Source organism: Nicotiana sylvestris, chromosome 6, assembly GCF_000393655.2.
Source record: "Nicotiana sylvestris chromosome 6, ASM39365v2, whole genome shotgun sequence".
NCBI classification, from domain to species: Eukaryota; Viridiplantae; Streptophyta; class Magnoliopsida; order Solanales; family Solanaceae; genus Nicotiana; species Nicotiana sylvestris.
Genome location: NC_091062.1, coordinates 12,788,605 through 12,806,438, shown reverse-complemented (window position 1 = coordinate 12,806,438; position 17,834 = coordinate 12,788,605). Strand labels below are relative to the sequence as shown.

General features: G+C 36.9%; 1 protein-coding gene across 1 annotated transcript; it reads right to left on the bottom strand.

Moving 5' to 3' along the window:
• Positions 1–528: 528 nt before the first annotated feature.
• On the bottom strand, positions 529–6,106 carry LOC104213418 (long chain acyl-CoA synthetase 8-like). Its single transcript, XM_009762914.2, has 12 exons — positions 6,025–6,106; positions 5,047–5,631; positions 4,859–4,939; positions 4,500–4,772; positions 3,492–3,623; positions 3,225–3,398; positions 2,913–3,142; positions 2,659–2,776; positions 2,042–2,173; positions 1,825–1,959; positions 1,212–1,418; positions 529–898 (listed from the first exon to the last, which is right to left on the bottom strand). The coding sequence occupies exons 2-12, from the start codon at positions 5,545–5,547 to the stop codon at positions 734–736; spliced, it is 2,148 nt and encodes a 715-aa protein (XP_009761216.1). The 5' UTR covers positions 5,548–5,631; positions 6,025–6,106; the 3' UTR covers positions 529–733.
• Between the last annotated feature and the right edge of the window lie 11,728 nt (positions 6,107–17,834).

Below are 17,834 nucleotides of genomic sequence, written 5' to 3'. Positions count from 1 at the left end.
TGAATTCTAAATGCTAGAATTTGAAGTTTATGAATTCTCGATACTGACAATAGGTGTTAGTAATTGAGTCATGAATTTCTTATTATAAATATGTGGTTTGAACTAAAACTATGAGTTTGGCCGAACTCGTGCATAACCTTCTAGCTCCGCTCCTGGTGTTGGTGCTTCTATAAGATGGATGATGCATCATCTATATATTGAAGGTAACCAGTGGCGGATCCAACAATAGCTGTGTTTTAAGTCCTATGTTGCGTGAACTCTTCAAAATGCTTCTGCGCCCGTGTCAGATCCTCTGAAAATATTCTACTTTTGGAGGATCCGACACGCATGCAGTGACATTTCCGGAGAAACCGAGCAACATACGTTTTAACATCAATCCTGTATATATGTACAATAGGAAGTATAAATATACATCTGAGAACCCACTTTCTCGAGTATAAATTTGAGATCCACAAGGTGAGCAACGGGTGAGGTCCAGGACAGATTGGTTGTTTTGACAGTTAAAAGATATACTCAGAAGGACAAGCATACTGAGAACAACATCAATGTAATAAAGGGGTAACTGACCTTAGCATAATTGATTGAAATCTAATACAAGGAAATAAGATGTGTGATTGCACTTCACTAGGAAAACTGATGCTTTTCTAAGATATTATTACTACTCTTCAACTGCCAATAAACTACATATTTCTCCTGCTACATGGGGATAACTCAGTCAACACTAGATGAAAATTCATTGATACAACTTCTGAAGCTCATCCTTGAATTTAGCCTTGAGGGGTTCGCGCTTCAATTTGAGAGCTGCAGTAACTAATCCAGACTCGGGTGTCCATGGCTCGGGTATCAACTTGATCTTTGCTGGAATCTCAAACTTGTCCAATCTTGCAGCTTTTCCTACCTGCATTTCAGTCACATTACCTAACATTCAGCACTCTATAGTTGAAAACTAGTCACAAATTATTTCTGTGAAATTAGAGATTTTTTGCTTCCGTAGAGTGAATCTGTTATTGGCAAAACGATACAACTTATTCACTATTCGCACTGACAATGATAGCATTCTTCAATTACGTTGTCCGGGATTTATGTCTTATGATAGCGTCAGGTTATCCTATACAAAGCTTAACACCGAGCTGTCAGAGGCCTATATACAAGCCAAGTTCATTTTCAGTAGGATCGTCGTGATTATAAATGGCATGAAAAAGGAGACAAACCTTTGAAAGCGATTGCTGGACCTCATTGACTGCTTCAGCTTTGTTGCACAGATCGGAAAAAGCTCTGTGCTCGATACCATTTTCTTGCGCCCATTTCTCAAGCACCTTTTGTGAAGGAACAACTAGTGCTACACAGAAATTGTGGAAGGGGTCTGCATAGACCATTATGTTATCAACATAATTGCTTGATAAAAGTGCTGCCTCAACCTGAAATGAACATTAATTCATCAAACTATTGCCAGAAATCAAGACTTAAAGAGGAGAACAAATTCGGTAAGACAAATTTGAAGCAAGAAATACCAAACTCAGATCAGAGGCCAAAATAACAGAAAGAAAATCCCAGTAAATATAATATGAAGTTTTTATAATGCCCGCTACTGCCATTGTATAATACACAGTTGCATTGAGCGAGCATCCAAAATAAAAAATTATACATCCACCACCAAAATGAACTCGGAAGTCACAGTCAGATGCACTAAATCAAACCAGATTATGTTCATAGTAGCACCAGGCAAAGCATTAAATGTATATTTCTGGAAAATGACGTGATGAAGGGAAAAAGAGAATGGTGAATACCGACCTATCCAAAATATATAAATGAAAAAGTAAATACCTTTCCAAGTGAGATATACTCCCCGTGCTGAAGTTTCACAATATCTTTCTTTCTATCAATGATTTCAAGGCATCCATCAGGATGAAACCTTCCAATATCACCAGTGTAGAACCAGCGCATGCCCCTCTCATCAACCTGAATCAGAGATAACAATGGAATAAACAGGCTTGTCTAAAAACAAATTCAGTCCATTTACACAAGAGAAGCTTAGAACTACCTTGTACACCTCATTAGTTTTGTCATCATTGTTGAAGTAACCAGCAGTAACACTGTTCCCACCAACAACTACTTCTCCCCGAGGCATCGGCTTATCAACAATTCTGTAGCCTCCTTCTTCCCAAGAAATTAGCTGTATTGTTAAACACAGGACATACTAACCTCAGGGAACATTTATGATATTATCCTTAATTCATAGAATGTGATAACACAAGGGTGAGAAGACTGGTCAGGTTTTTGTTGAGTAAAAGTCATAAGCTTTAAAAAAGGGAAATGGTAGACACTTGCTAATGCAGTTTAGACAACACGTCGATTTCAAACAGGAAGCAGAACTCTCTTATGTAGGAGACATTAATTGCCTTGTTGGTATTACTCTTCTAACTACATGAACACTAATTTCCCTGGAGTCAGATCATTTTGTCCACTACATGAAATTCTACCAAATGTATCTATTCAGAACAACTTCGTTGAATAGTTAGAACATAGATCTTTTAATAAATGATTGAATGTAGCAGATGGTCTCAAAAGAATTCTATAGACTGGTTATGAATGGGACAATCCCAGATTATCCATATGTGAGATGTTATCAATCTTTTTACCAAGAAGTACCCACCATACCTTTATATAGGAACAAGGAAGAGGTGGACCAACACGACCAACAGAAGGATCATCCGACTCGGAAAAGGCAGCTCCTGCAAATGTCTCTGTCAAGCCATATCCCTGACCAATAGGAGCTCTGCAGCAAATGATTATAAAAATTTTAGCAGCCCATCCAGAGAGTAGTGATGAAAAAAAGGAAAGCATTCGCTCTTATATTACAAGTAAACTGTATTCAGAACAATTTCCTAATGTCTAGAAAGCAGAAAAGTTACCCCATACAAATGTTGATAAATCTTTGTGTATCTCCTGACAAAGGAGCACCACCGCAAAGCATGAAACGGATATCTCCTCCGAGGACTGATCGTATCTTTTTAAAAACAATTACCTCCCATAATCGTTTCTCTAGACCCCATGCTCCAAACCAGCTACCTTCAATAGCGGCCAATCGGCGCTTAAAGGCAATATTGAAAAGTTTCTTGGCAGATCCTCCCTTCTCCTCCACCTAGATTGAGAAAAATATAAACAAGAGATTAGTACCTCATTTGAGGCCCTATACTCCACCTAAAATATGCTCCAGCTCAAACCTTCTTTATAACACCATCCCTAACACGATCCAGAATGGCTGGAACTGCGGCCATTAAAGTAGGCTTTAAAGCGGAGGCATCTCCCTGGGTCCCTTTCATGATTTTATTAGATGTATCTGTCAACGTCAGAGCCGAGCCATAACCAATTGACACACCAGAAGTCAACATAACAGTCTGCAGGACCAGAACCGCTTAGAACTAAAACAATTTTCATTGCTAGATAAAGACTCAAAGAAACAAAAACGATATATAAACTCTGAAGATTACCTCAGCAGCTAACTCGAAAACATGAGCTAAAGGTAAATATGCCAAATAGACATCACTGCTTCCAAGTTTTGGAATAACAGTTGTAACTGCAGCTGCAGTGGCTACGATATTGCCATGAGTTATCATGACACCCTAAAACAGAAAAAGAGAACTTAATTGAGAACACTTCAAGCAAACTTTTTTAAACAAACGAAGAGGATAGCATTAAAAAAATTAAGCTTGATTAAACTCAAAGCCAAAAGAGAACAAGGAAAAATTATTGCATTGGAGATAGACATCCAGCATATATGGCTTATGAGATTACATTATGGCAAAAGTTAATGCTCATTTTCTTTTTGCTCACTCGGTTGAAGCTTTTTTTGCGTAATTGATAGGATTGGAAGAAGAAACATTTTCCAGGACTAGGGTTGAACTCTTCCTAAGGGAAAATGCCAAGTGTGTGCCATGACTACTTTGTCTTTGAACAGGCAGAATGCTGTCATAGAATCCGCTATGACAAAGTAGAATAAGTTATGTTGTCCTAACAAAAGCTAGGAAAGAAAGGAGTTCTCTTTTTTCCAGCCTTCTTTCGAAAGGCATATATGTATTCTCGCTTTTCAAGGGGAATTTAAGTTAAATCTAGTGTAAGGGATATCTAGAATACGCCTTAACGATCAATGGTTAAAGATGGGTGGTTTTGCTAGAATAAGCAATAATGAGATAATTGTCTGGCTCCTGCAAAAGTGATCAGAAACATCTCCATCTATACATCTTTATGGAATTTCAATTCCATTCACTGCATTAATCACCGAGCATTTACCCGTGGAGCCAAGATTGATGAACTATATTTTATTGTTCAATTCAGGTCTTGTAACAGTTAAATAACACAAAAGATCTGGCCAGTGAAAAGCAAAGATACTCTATCCCAGTGAGGAATGGCGAACATATTTGGTTATGTTTTCTCTTGCATTCCAGCTTAAAGTTAAATATCATATCAGACGGAAAAATTGAAAGCAAGTTGCACCATACCTTAGGCATTCCTGTGCTGCCACTTGTATACATGATCACCGCAATATCTTTCTTTATAGGCAGTATTGGCTGAATAGGACTACTTTTACCCAGTTTTTCAACTTCCGAGAAAGGCGTCACCCTCCAGCTGTCAATATTCGTGGAAATGCTCGAATCTATTGCAGTCTTATCGTCTTCAAAATATATGACATTGTTGATGGTTTTCAGGCTAGAACCAATTGCAGCCAATTTTTTAAGTTGCTTGGCATCACAAATCAACGTGGATGCTTGAGTCTGTCGATGACCACAAGTGAATTCAATTCATCACGTCATTGGCACCTCGTGTTAATCTAGGAGAAAAAATATTTAAATTGACGCACCTCATTTAACGAGTGTATAAGTGCATCATCTCCCAAAGAAGCATAAATAGTAACAACAGTTATATTCTGGCGGAAGCATCCCTGAAAACAATAATTTCACCTATTAAAACTTATTGCACTCCTGTAGTGATGAGATAGCGAACAACCATAGTAATAATTTCAATATTAAATGGGATTAACTCGAATACCTGAAAGGCGATGAGCCACTCCGCACGAGTTTCAGAGAACATAGCAGCACGAGTCTCCACATCATGACCCAAATTAACAAGACCAGAGGCAAAGTTACAAACACGATCAAATGTTTGCCCATAAGTCTCCCACTGATACTCTCCCAACTGAAGTTTCTCAAACTTCCTTCCGTCCTTTGCTGTTATAAAGTCCCTATTAACTAGTTTTCTAGTCCCAAGACAGCGCTTAGACGAATGTTTTTTACAAGACTTCTCAAATAGAGCTGCCATTGTTGTAGCCCCTTCCCAAGGAACTTCAACTAATTTGTCCGATTTAGCATTTCGCATTGCGAAACCTGCCTCACCACCAACTTGAACTGGAACTCCTCTCTGTTTTGCCCTTTTCTTCCCCATAAGTACCAATGAGAGGAATATAGGTATTATAATCGCAATAACAACAGCACCAGCAACCGCAGATGACCCCTGGTCATTGAATAAGGAGACATAACTATTGCTGGCCATTCTCTCCAATATATTCCGATTGTAATTACTTTCTTCAGAACCTTCTATTTTATATGCTATACGGTTCTACGTTTCCACAATACTCTTCAAAATAAAAAACAAAAAAGATACATAAGACATAATACACAAATCAGCATCATTGCAGGCGAGCAATGCAAATGTGGCATTTCGGACAAAAAGGCATTCCCCAATGACATGAACCAATTAATGCAATTAGTATGGCATTCTCTGCCCAAGAAGATACATCAACTGAATAAACAATGAGCTAAAACTACAAAAACTAACAAATATTTGTGCATTTTCAGTCAATCTTCATAAGATAAGCATCATGAATACTTTCAAATGGGTAACATAATTTACACTAAGCTCGCACTCACGTAACTTCACAACTATTAGTTTCAAAAATTTCGGATCAAAATTGAACATTAAGAAAATGATCATCTAAATAGGAAATTGGAAAATTCACGAAAATGGTACCTTGAAAAGAATTTATGGATTGTTGGTTTTTGAAGGTTAAGTCATGCAAAATGAGGAAAGTTGATGAAAAGTTTTCAGTTTCCAGAAAGAGTAAGTTCTTTCTGTTTGCTGTTGAAATATATATAGGGTAGATTGGCACAGAACTCTGTGTATTTGCGGTTTGATTCAGATACTTTTGGGTATTGCAACTTCACTCCCGAATTTTGTAATAGTTTTCCCCATTATTGGATTCCTATTTTTGTTTCTTTACCATGTTAGGACCACAAGATTTCTAGTTTTTTTTAGAAAGATTAATGATGGGACTTAAACAGCGAGGATAATTATGTATTTTTTTTATCTTAATTTGTATTGATTGTTAATATCTTAAAGCAAAATTTCATACTTAGTAGTTATACAATCAATAATAAAATCAATATTTATAACTAAAACTGATGTAAAAACATATGAAACTATTGGGAAAAAGAACATGCTTATTTTGTAAATACTCATTTTCACAACATAAATGAATTAAGCAAAAAATTGTGTATTTATTAATACCAAAAATATTATTTACTTAACAATAAATTGTACATTTGTTTGGTAGATTAAAAGTTTGCTAATACCTCTTCTCAACCTTGATTAATATAACCAAATGAACTATAAAATGGCTTTAAAATTTAATATGGAGCTGACACATAGCAGAAAGATCCATATCCTCATTTATATGACTAATAACAAGTTGAATCGTTGCACCTGAAGTTACAGACACATGGCTTTCAATATGTCATCTTGGCACGTACTCCTATTGTATGTTATCGAATAAGTAAATAAGAAAAAAGAAAGAGGTAATCAAGGATATTTTGGTCTTAAATATTTAGAATGTGAATACCAGGACGAGAAAGTTTAGCATACTTAAATAAGGAAAATGAATAATAATTGAATATATATTATTTTGAATTTATTTTCTAATATATAATAAATAAGGGTAATATAATAAAATTATCATATTATTTATTATTTTGACGGAGTGTATCAAGTCAACAATGGACAAGTAACGTGGACGGAGAGGTGGGTCTATCTCTGCTACGATACTATATTCAGAAAAATGAATCTTAAACATAAATCTAACTCCAAAATGATCTTATGAGGTAGAGGTGATTTAATACTACTATATAAAGAGACTAACTAGTACTATAAGTTATTTTGATCCGAAGAAACAATTGGATCTGTACATTTTTTGGGAGTATTACATATCATCAAGGAAGATACGTTGGTGTTTAAACTTAAATGTGTGTGTATAGTTTGCGTTAGTGTTTTAGCATTTTATTATTAAAATAAAATATGACATAACTTACACTGCTTCATGATGTAGAAAATGGCTATAACTCTCATAACTCTCACTACTCCATGATGAGAAAATGGTTATAACTCTTTTGTAATTCTTTTCTCATGTTCTACCACTAATTACACATGAATTTATCCATTATCCCATATTCTCCATGATTTCATAATTTACTACCTCACTTTCTTCCAATTTAATTCAAGGAAGAATTTTTACACCTATAAATAGGAGTCTTTCTTCCATAATGTGGTATGTGAAAATAATTAAGAGTGTTTAAATAAAGTGAGGTTAAAATTGTAAAAAAGAAGAAGAGAGTTTTTATTTTTGTTGAAGGAAGGTGTTCATCTTGGTGGAGCTTTGGACTCAACAACTTGTCCCAAGTTTGTTCGAGTCATACGATGTGATCGGACTGTTGTATCCTGGGGAGACAAGTCAAGAGGATTACTGCTGGACCAGTGAAGACTTTGCTGTAGTGGGCTTGAATCTCCTTAAAGAGAATGAGATATCCGCGCCTCAGCCTGAAAATATTTTATTTTCTTCATTTTAGTTTTCAACTGTAATTGTATTTTCACCAACAATTTTAAGGAGATTCAAATGGCTACATTTGAAAAATCCGCAAAAATATCAAGGTGGGAGATCTCAACAAGCCATTCCGTTTCAATGGTACTTATTTCAAGAGATGGAAGGGTAAAGTACTTTTTTATTTGAGTCTTCTCAATATTTCTTACGTTTTAACTGAGAAGAATCCAAGCAAAGTAGACAACTCCTCCATGAATGATAATGAGCTAATTGCCCTTCAAGAAAAAATTGAAAAATATAACGATGATTCATACAAGTGTCGATATTATCTTCTTAATTGTCTATCTGATAATTTTATGAATATTATGTAGAACTTACTCTATTGCAAAGAAAATTTGAAAAGCATTGCAGCGTAAGTATGATACCGAGGAGGCAGGTGCGAAAAAATATGTTGCTAGCAGATATTTTCGTTTTCAAATGGTGGACAATAAATCTATAGTAGACTAAGCTCAAGACTTCATAATAACCGTTGGAGAGCTTAGGTCCGAGGATATTAAAATTGGAGACAACTTTATTGTTTGTGGCATAATAGATAAACTACCACCTTCTTGGAGGGAATTTCAAAAAACTATGCACCACAAACAAAAGGAAACTTCACTTGAGAAGTTGATAATGCGGATTCGGATGGAAGAAGAGGCCAAGATGCACTTATGCAATCGGAAGAGAGCACTCTACAACCTGTCACTACAAAGGTAAATTTAATTGCTTTAAATAATATTACTCCTGAAACTCACAAAAATACTTCTTTGAAGCCGAAGAAGAAGAAGACTTTTAAAAAAAATTATGGTAGACCTCCCAAGAAGAATAATGGTGCAAACAACCAAGCACAGAATCAACAAGTTCAAATTGCGAAACTATGCTTTGTTTGTGGCAAGAGTGGGCATATTGCTCGATTTTACAAATTTCGAAAACATGGTCCTACACTACAGGCAAACGTTACAGAAGAGCCACTTGTGGCGGTGATAACAGACATTAACATAGTAGAAAATGTTGATGGATGGTGGGCTGATTCTGGAGCAAACCGTCATGTTTGCTATAATAGAGATTGGTTTAAAGTGTATACTCCATTTGAGGAGCCCAAAACCATCATGCTTGGTGATTCTCACAACCCAGGTGCTTGAAAAGGGAGAAATCGAGTTGAAGTTTACTTCAGGAAGAGTATTAACGTTGAAAGACGTACTTTATACTCCTTCAATGAGAAAACATTTGATGTCTAGTTTTCTTCTTAACAAGGCAGGCTTCAAACAAATTATTGAGAGTGATCAACATGTAATAGTGAAAAAGGACATTTTTGTGGGTAAGGGGTATGCATGTGATGGGATGTTCAAGTTGAATGTTGAGATGAATAAAACTTCTTCTAGTTCTATTTATATGCTTTCTTCTACTAATTTTTGGCATGCTCGTTTGTGTCATATTAATAATCGTTATGTGGGAATCATGAGTAGTTTAGGATTAATTCCAATGATTAAAAAGAATTTTGAAAAATGTGATGCTTGTAGTAAAGCTAAAATAACTAAAAGGCTTCATTTTCAAGTTGAAAGAAAAACTGAATTGTTAGAATTAGTTCACATTGATATTTGTGAACTTGGAGGAATTTTAACTCGTGGAGGAAATAAATATTTTATCACTTTTATTGATGATTTCTCTAAGTATACATATGTTTACTTGATGAAAAATAAAAGTGATGTGTTTGAAAATTTTAAAAATTATCTCCATGAGGTTGAAAATTAATTCGGTAGAAAAATAAAAAGAGTTAGAAGTGATGGAGGTCATGAATATGAGTCTAATGAATTTAATTCTTTTGTTAGATCATTGGGAATAATTCATGAAACTACTCCACCTTATTCTCCTGCATCAAATGGTGTGGCTGAAAGAAAAACTAGAACTTTGGTAGAGATAACTAATGTCATGCTTATTGAGTCAAATGCACCTTTAAATTTGTGGGGTAAAGCTATTTTGACTGCATGTTATGTGTTGAATAGGGTGCCTCGTAAGAAAACAAAATTGACACCATTTGAGTTGTGGAAAAATCACAAGCCAAATTTGGGTTATTTGAGAATTTGGGGTTGTTTAGCTTATGTTAGGCTAACGGACCCTAAAATTATGAAATTGGGTAAAAAAAAAAAGTTATCACTTGTGCTTTTCTTGGTTATGCTTCTAATAGTACAGCCTATAGATTTTTAAATCTTGAAGAGAATATAATTATAGAATCAGGTGATGTTATTTTTCATGAAAATAAATTTCCATTTGAGTCTAAAAATAGTGGGGGCCAAAGAGATAAATATAATTTTTTTGTCTATGCCTAGTTCTTCTACTTTTATTTTGCAAAATAAAGAAAATGATGCTTTTAAGTCAAGAAGAAGTAAAAGAGCTAGAATAGGAAAAGATTTTGGTCCTGATTTTTATGTTTTTAATATTGAAAATGACCCTCTTGCTTTACAAGAAGCTTTATTATCACCTGATGCTATTTTTTGGAAAAAGGTTGTAAATGATGAAATGAAGTCGCTAATTTCTAATAAAATTTGGAAGTTGGTTGATTTACCACTAGGTTGTAAAACAATTGGGTGCAAATGGATCTTAAGAAAAAAGCTAAAACCGGATGGCTCCGTAGATTAGTATAAAACTAGGTTAGTTGCTAAATTAAAGGTTTTAAGCAACTAGAAGGCCTAGAATTTTTTGATATTTTTTCTCCGGTAACTAGAATTACATCCATTAGACTTTTAATTGTTATTGCTGCAATTTTTTATTTGCATACTCATCAAATGGATGTACAAACTGCTTTTTTAAATGGGGACCTAAATGAAGAAATTTATATGGATCAACCAAGGGTTTTATAGAAGCAAGCCAAGAAAGTAAAGTGTGTAAACTTACTAAATCCCTATATGGCTTGAAACAGGCATCTAAGCAATGGCATAAAAAGTTTGATTCTTGCATGATTGAAAATGGTTTTAAATCAAATGAGTGTGATAAGTGCATCTATCATAAGTCTTGGAATAATTCACATGTAATTGTTTGCCTCTATGTTAATGATTTGTTAATATTTGGCTCTAACATTAATGTTATTGGAGAAACTAAAAGCATACTTAGTAGCCATTTTGACATGAAAGATTTGGGTGAAGCAAATTTAATTCTTGGAATGAAAATTACTAGAACATGTGATGGAATTTTCCTTGACCAGTCACATTACGTTGAGAAAACTTTGGAAAATATAATTTTATTGATTGCAAGCATGTTGTAACCCCTTTTGATTTAAGTGTTCACTTATTTCCTGTACAAAGTGACAATGATGTGACAAATCAAAAGGAATATGCTAGCTTAATCGGAAGCTTGAGATATGTGACTGATTGTACTCGGCCTGATATTGCATACACAATAGGAGTACTTAGGAGGGTTACAAGTAAGCCAGGTAGTGAATATTGGCATGCCATAACAAGAGTTATGAGGTATTTACTTGGTACAAAAACCTATGGCTTATTTTATAAAAAAATATTTTGTTGTACTCGAAGGTTTTTCTGATGCAGATTGGAACACTTTATCTGGTGATTCTTGTTCTACTACATGTTATATTTTTACTTTAGGAGGTGGTGCTATTTGTCGGAAATCAAAAAAACAAACAATAATTGCTAACTCTACCATGGAGGCTGAGCTAATTGCTTTAGCTTCAGCTAGTGAGGAAGCGAATTGTTTGAGAGATTTATTATTTCAAATTCCTTATTTTGAAAAACCAATTCCTCCTATTTTAATTCATTGTGATAGTACCACTGCAATTGGTAGAGTACAAAACCATTATTATAATGGTAAATCCAGACCTATAAGGAGAAAATATAGTACTATGAGATTATATTTGACAAATGGTACCATTAATGTTGATTATGTTAAATCTTGTGATAATCTTGCAGACCCACTAACTAAGGCCTTAGCAAGAGAAAGGGTCTGGAGCACATTAAGTGGGATGAGATTGAAGCCCACAAGCTCATAAGTCATATATGAGGAAACCTAACCTGGGGACTAGAGATCCTATAATCAGGTTCAATGGGAAGAACGAATCATGTGATGGCTTGGTTTGAAATGCACTATTTTTTATTGTTCCATTCCTATGGTGTGAGTGCATTTATCTTGTAATGATTTGTGAGGTTGCGTTTTATTAACTCTTAATGAATCTGTAGCTCGTATAAGTGGGGTGTTAGAGTTACAGGAGCACCCTTGACAGATTTCACCTATGTGAGTGTGGAAGTAGGCCGCTTCCTATGAGAATTGGGTTTGTTCTCAAAAACACTCATGAAAATCGGGATAACACAAGGTCGTAATGTGCTGACTAATAAAGTTCATGTCAACACCTTGATTATTATGTGTAAGCAGTGATAATTTATTTCCCTAAAGCAGTCATAGTTCAAGTCTGAGACCACTACTAACTCTGGAGTAAAGATAGTTATTTTGCTAAGTAGAGGTTCAATGCAGAGCACACCTTCATTATGCATAACAGTCTCCCTTCAACTGGTAAACTCTCTTATTTTAATATTAAAATGAGTGGGGGAATGCTGGTGTTTTATCATTTTATTATTAAAATAAAATATGCCATAACTCTCACTACTCCATGATGTAGAAAATGGCTTTAACTCCCACTACTCCATGATGAGAAAATGGTTATAACTCTTCTCCCATGTTCTACCACTAATTACACATGAATTTATCCATTATCTCATGTTCTCCATGATTTCATAACTTACTGCCCCACTTTCTTCCAATTTAATTCAAGGAAGAATTTCTACACCAATAAATAGGAGTCTTTCTTCCATAATGTGGTATGTGAAAATAATTAAGAGTGTTTCAATAAAGTGAGGTTAAAGTTGTGAAAAAGAAGAAGAGAATTTTTATTTTTGTTGAAGGAAGGTATTCATCTTGGTGGAGCTTTGGACTCAACAATTTGTCCAGAGTTTGTTCGAGTCATACGACGTGATCAGGTTGTTGTATTCTCGGGAGACAAGTCAAGAGGATTACTGCTGGACCAGTGAAGACTTTGCTGCAGTGGGCTTGAATCTCCTTAAAGAGAGCAAAATATCCGCGCCTCAACCTGAAAATATTTATTTTCTTCATTTTAGTTTTCAACTGTAATAGTATTTTCACCAACAGTTTGACACAAGAAGATGTAATGAATGACGAATCTAGCACTTTATGTTTTTTTCGTGTTTTGTTGAATATCATTAACACCCAAAAAAGGTTGGGAAGAGCAGTCCCGGAGCCACATGTACTCAAGGGTGTTAATCGATACTCCTTCATTGAATAATTATATATGTTGCTAGTTAATTTTTTTTTTAAGTATATAAATTATATATTGACACCGATGGATTCCTTCATGCATTTACGAATTTATATTTTGACCTTCTTAATGAAAATCTTGGTTGGGAACAGTGGCGGAGCCACCTTATAAGAAGGCGTGTCAAATAACACTTCGCGGGAAAAATACATTGTATAAGTAGGTAAACAAATAAATTTTATATATATATATATATATATATATATATATATATATATATATATATATATATATATATTATGTATTGACTCCCCTTAATTTTTTGGTGTGTTTACTTTTATATATTTTGACATTCCTTAACGAAAATTCTAGCTCCGACGCTCGTTGGGGAAGCAATAATTTTTATCGGAGAGTATCTTCTTTTTTCTTCTTGAGAGATACGTTATTACTTTAATGCCCAAAATACAAATTTGGCAATCGCAATTCTCGAGGCTGATGAAACAGCAAGCCATGCATCAATTAATTCCATCACAAACATTACGAGAAAAGGCATTTATTACACCGTGATAAATTTCGGTTCATAATAATTGACTTTTTGATTTACGACACACTCTTTAAAAATACTACTCTTAGGAAAAAACGAATATTTTGACTTAATTACGCTTAATTAAAATTTATTTATTGTTAACTTGACAAATTTGAATACGTAAGTAAGGATAACTTTGAAAAATTAAAGTTAACTCATTATTGATTCGGTTAAAAGGATACTTATTTTAAATCAATAAAAAAATCAAAAGATCACTTATTATTGAAGTGGAAGGAATACGAGAGCATTTTACTTTTTAAAACTTTAACCAAATCATGTCCAAATACCTTTCACATATTTGCTAGTATCTCGAATGAGGGATAATTATTTCCTTCTCTCACAATCAAATAGAACAAAATTTTCTATTCCGTGGTTAAATGCGAGTAAAGTTACACATTGGACAACCAAACAACGGTGTTCTTCTAGAATTAAAGTTTTTCCACTTTACGAGGTCAAATCCTTTTGGTATCAGAAACATATGAGAGGAAACTGAAGTAGCTACCCTGCCTTATTAATTTAGTTTTCCAAAGTCCAATGAGAATTAAAAGCTACCTACTTCCAATTTAATATCCATTCAATGAAGACGAGAATGGCTTCCAATGAAACATTCTACTAATAATTGCCTAGCGACAAGGATGGATAAACGACTACACTTTCAAAAATTATTTATTTTTCGTAATAAATATTCTTTCAGTCCATTTTTACTTGTTCACTATACTAAAAATATATTTTTATTTTTACTTATCCATTTTAGCAAATTAAGAGAAAGACAGATTTTTTTTCTTGTTTTATCCTTATCATTAATTACTCATTTCCAAAATTATTTCCCAACACTTTTTTGAAATGCTATCATTATAACGGACTATCCGTTATGCTATCATTATAACGGGGTTGCTCTGATGGTAAGCAACCTCCACTTCCAACCAAAAGGTTGTGAGTTTGAGTCTCTCCAAGAGCAAGGTGGGAAGTTCTTGAAGGGAAGGATGCCGGGGGTCTATTTGGAAACAGTCTCTCTACCCCAGGGTAGGGGTAAGGTCTGCGTACACACTACCCTCCCCAGACCCCACTAAGTGGGATTATATTGGGTTGTTGTTGTTGTATCATTATAACGGGTTATAAGGTAAAATACATAATACAATTATTATTTCTTAGGGGGCGTAAAAAGTTCAAAGTGGACAACTAACAGTGAATGGAGGGAGTAAAATAATTAGCATGTCTCACATCCTAGTTCTAGTAACTTATGTCAACCACCCTAGTGAACGGAGGGAGTAAAATAATTAGCATGTCTCACATCCTAGTTCTAGTAACTTATGTCAACCACCCTTGTGTTGGGATCTCATGCTTCACTAGGTAGGCGTAAACGTAAGGTCTGCGCATTCACTAACTACCCAGACCGCACTTGTGGAAATATATTAGATAACTACCCAGACCGCACTTGTGGAAATATATTAGATTTGTTGTTGTTATTGTGTTGGGATCGCATGCATCGAGAGACATTTTTACCTTTGCACCTCTATGATTGGCAATTTCAAAGAGCCGTATTGGCTCGTCGACTACAAGGAGGAAAGAAAAACAAGAACAATAAGAAAAACACCACGTACCTTTTTCATTTTGGTCGTGTAGTCGCAATCGCAAATATGATCACATGTAAGAGTTAGAATAATGGAAATGACAGTTGCTCAAGCAAAACTGCTATGCTTCTCTGGTCAAACGTATTGTTACGCAACGCCTTCCTGATGTTCTTTGGAAGGGCAACGTAAGGCTAAGCAACCGATGTCAGTGCGATTGCTGTCCGCCAATGAGGTCCTCGCCGCACGCTAGACTAGATTGTCAGTGCCGTGCGGGAAAACCAATGTCGTGAGCAATTGCGGAAGCTGAGAGAGAATTGGGTTTTGAATGATGATGATGATTTTATTGATGAATGAAAATGCTGATTACAATGATGCGGTGTCGAGGGGGAGAGACACCAGAAAATGCTGATTGAAATGTTTGATTGTTTGGTCCCCCTTAATAATGCTTAAAAAAATAAACCAACATTACAAGACTAGTCCTAATAAAGCTGTAGAAGCACACTGAAATGAAAATGATGTAAACTAGCCTATGATTACAATGTAAAGGACTTAGATTATTACAAGGTAAAACTAAGTCGGATGGCAGCATCTTTGTCTTGCGGGTCAGGGTCTGCGCGCGCGTTGTTGTGGGCGCGCGCGACACTTGATGTGCTGGCCTGAGGCTGGGCACTGGTGCTTGGCATCAGGGTCTGTGCGCGAGGCGCTGTTGGAATGGACCTGCAGCTGGGCGCTGGCGAGACATCAGGATCTGCGCGCGCGACATTATCAAGGCGCGCGGCGCTGTTGTCATTAGCCAGCCCTTGGGCACTGGCGAGAGGCATCGGTGGGGCGATAGAGGCGCATGCGCGCTTGTCACTTGGCGCAGCCAAGACCACGGGGCCGACCATGGCGCTAGGCATTGTGAGGCTTGCTAGGCCGCCATGGAGCGCGGCCAAGGGGTCATGGGGCGTGTCTGGAAAGCAGCCCATGACATTCTCCCCCACCTGAGTTGGCGCCGTCCTCGGAGCCTTATGATGATGATGATGATGTTTCTGATGGTTGTTGGATGGGAGGTTTGCGCCCCTCTGCTCTGTGAGCTTGCTGTTGTAGCGACGCAATGATTCCATGTGGCTGACATGGAAGACTGGATGGATCTTCCATCAGGATGGAGTTTTTACCTGGTATGTGGACTTCCCAATGCGTTTTTCAATGCGCAGGGGCCCGATGTATTTTTGTTGCAGGCGAGGGTCATGGGTCCTTTCTGCAAACAAGTACCGCTTTGGGATGCATAGCATTACTTTGTCCCCTGGTTGATGTTGGGCAAAGCAACGCTTTTGTTCGTTGAACCTTTTTGCCCGTTCTTGGGCCCTGATGAGATAGCTCCGCACTATCTCCATGTTGCGCTCCCATTCACTCGAGAAGTTGGCAGCTCGAGGAGATTTCGGCATGGTTGAGGCATTCACAGTTTGCGGGAGAAGCGGTTGCTGTCCGGTAACAATTTCAAAAGGGCTCTTGTTTGTATGATGGCTCTTTTGAGAATTGAAATACAGTTGAGCAGCATCCAAGAGCTTCACCCAATGCTTCTGTGATCCGATTGCGAAGTTGCGGAGATATTCCTCCAACATGTCATCGAACAGGTCTGTCTGGCCATCCGATGGTGGATGGATGTCTGAGTTGTGACTCAATGTTGACCCAAAACACCTGAAGAGATGGGTCCAAAAGTTGCTAGTGAAGCGTGAGTCGCGCCTACTAACAATGTCTTTGGGCAGGCCCCAATGTTTGACAATGTGCGAGAAGAAGAGTCGAGTTGTATCTTCCGCTGAGATGTTTTGCGGGGCTGCTATGAAAGTTGCATAGGTTGAGAACTGATCTATGACAACCATGATGGATGCAAGATTGCCGACTTGGGGCAATCCCGTGATGAACCTGAGGGAAACACTTTCCCATGGTCTCTGAGGGACATGTAATGGCTGCGAGGGTCCCATCTGTGATGAGTGATCCGACTTGTCCTTGTGGCATGGCTGATAAGTCTTCACACGAGGAGGAGCATCACCAGTCTTTTGAGGCCGATGACATGATGGCTGATTGTTGCTGCAAAGGGTAGTCGGAACCAGGGGTTCATGTCTGTCGACTACCTTCTCCAACTGCATGGCCGAGATGTTTTCAGCGGTCATCTTTATGGGAAAGCATGGTATGGTGCAGGGCTTGGCCCCTTTTTCTCCCATCATCAGGAGCATGTTGGCATATGGTACCGGTATGGTGTTGGTTTGCCTCATGAACTCCAAACCCACTATGATGTCGAAGTCATCTATGATTGCGATGCGCAGGTCGATGCTTCCTTTGTATGGGCCAAGTTTCACTGGGACATTTGTAGCTGTTCCACCCAATGTCTGAGGTGGTGAGTTGATAGCCTTGACGCGGCCTTTGCTCTTTTGTACCACAAGACCTAGGCGCTCTACTTGCGTTGATGACAAGTAGTTATGGGTGGCACCCGTGTCTATCAATGCGTGAAGGGGCTTG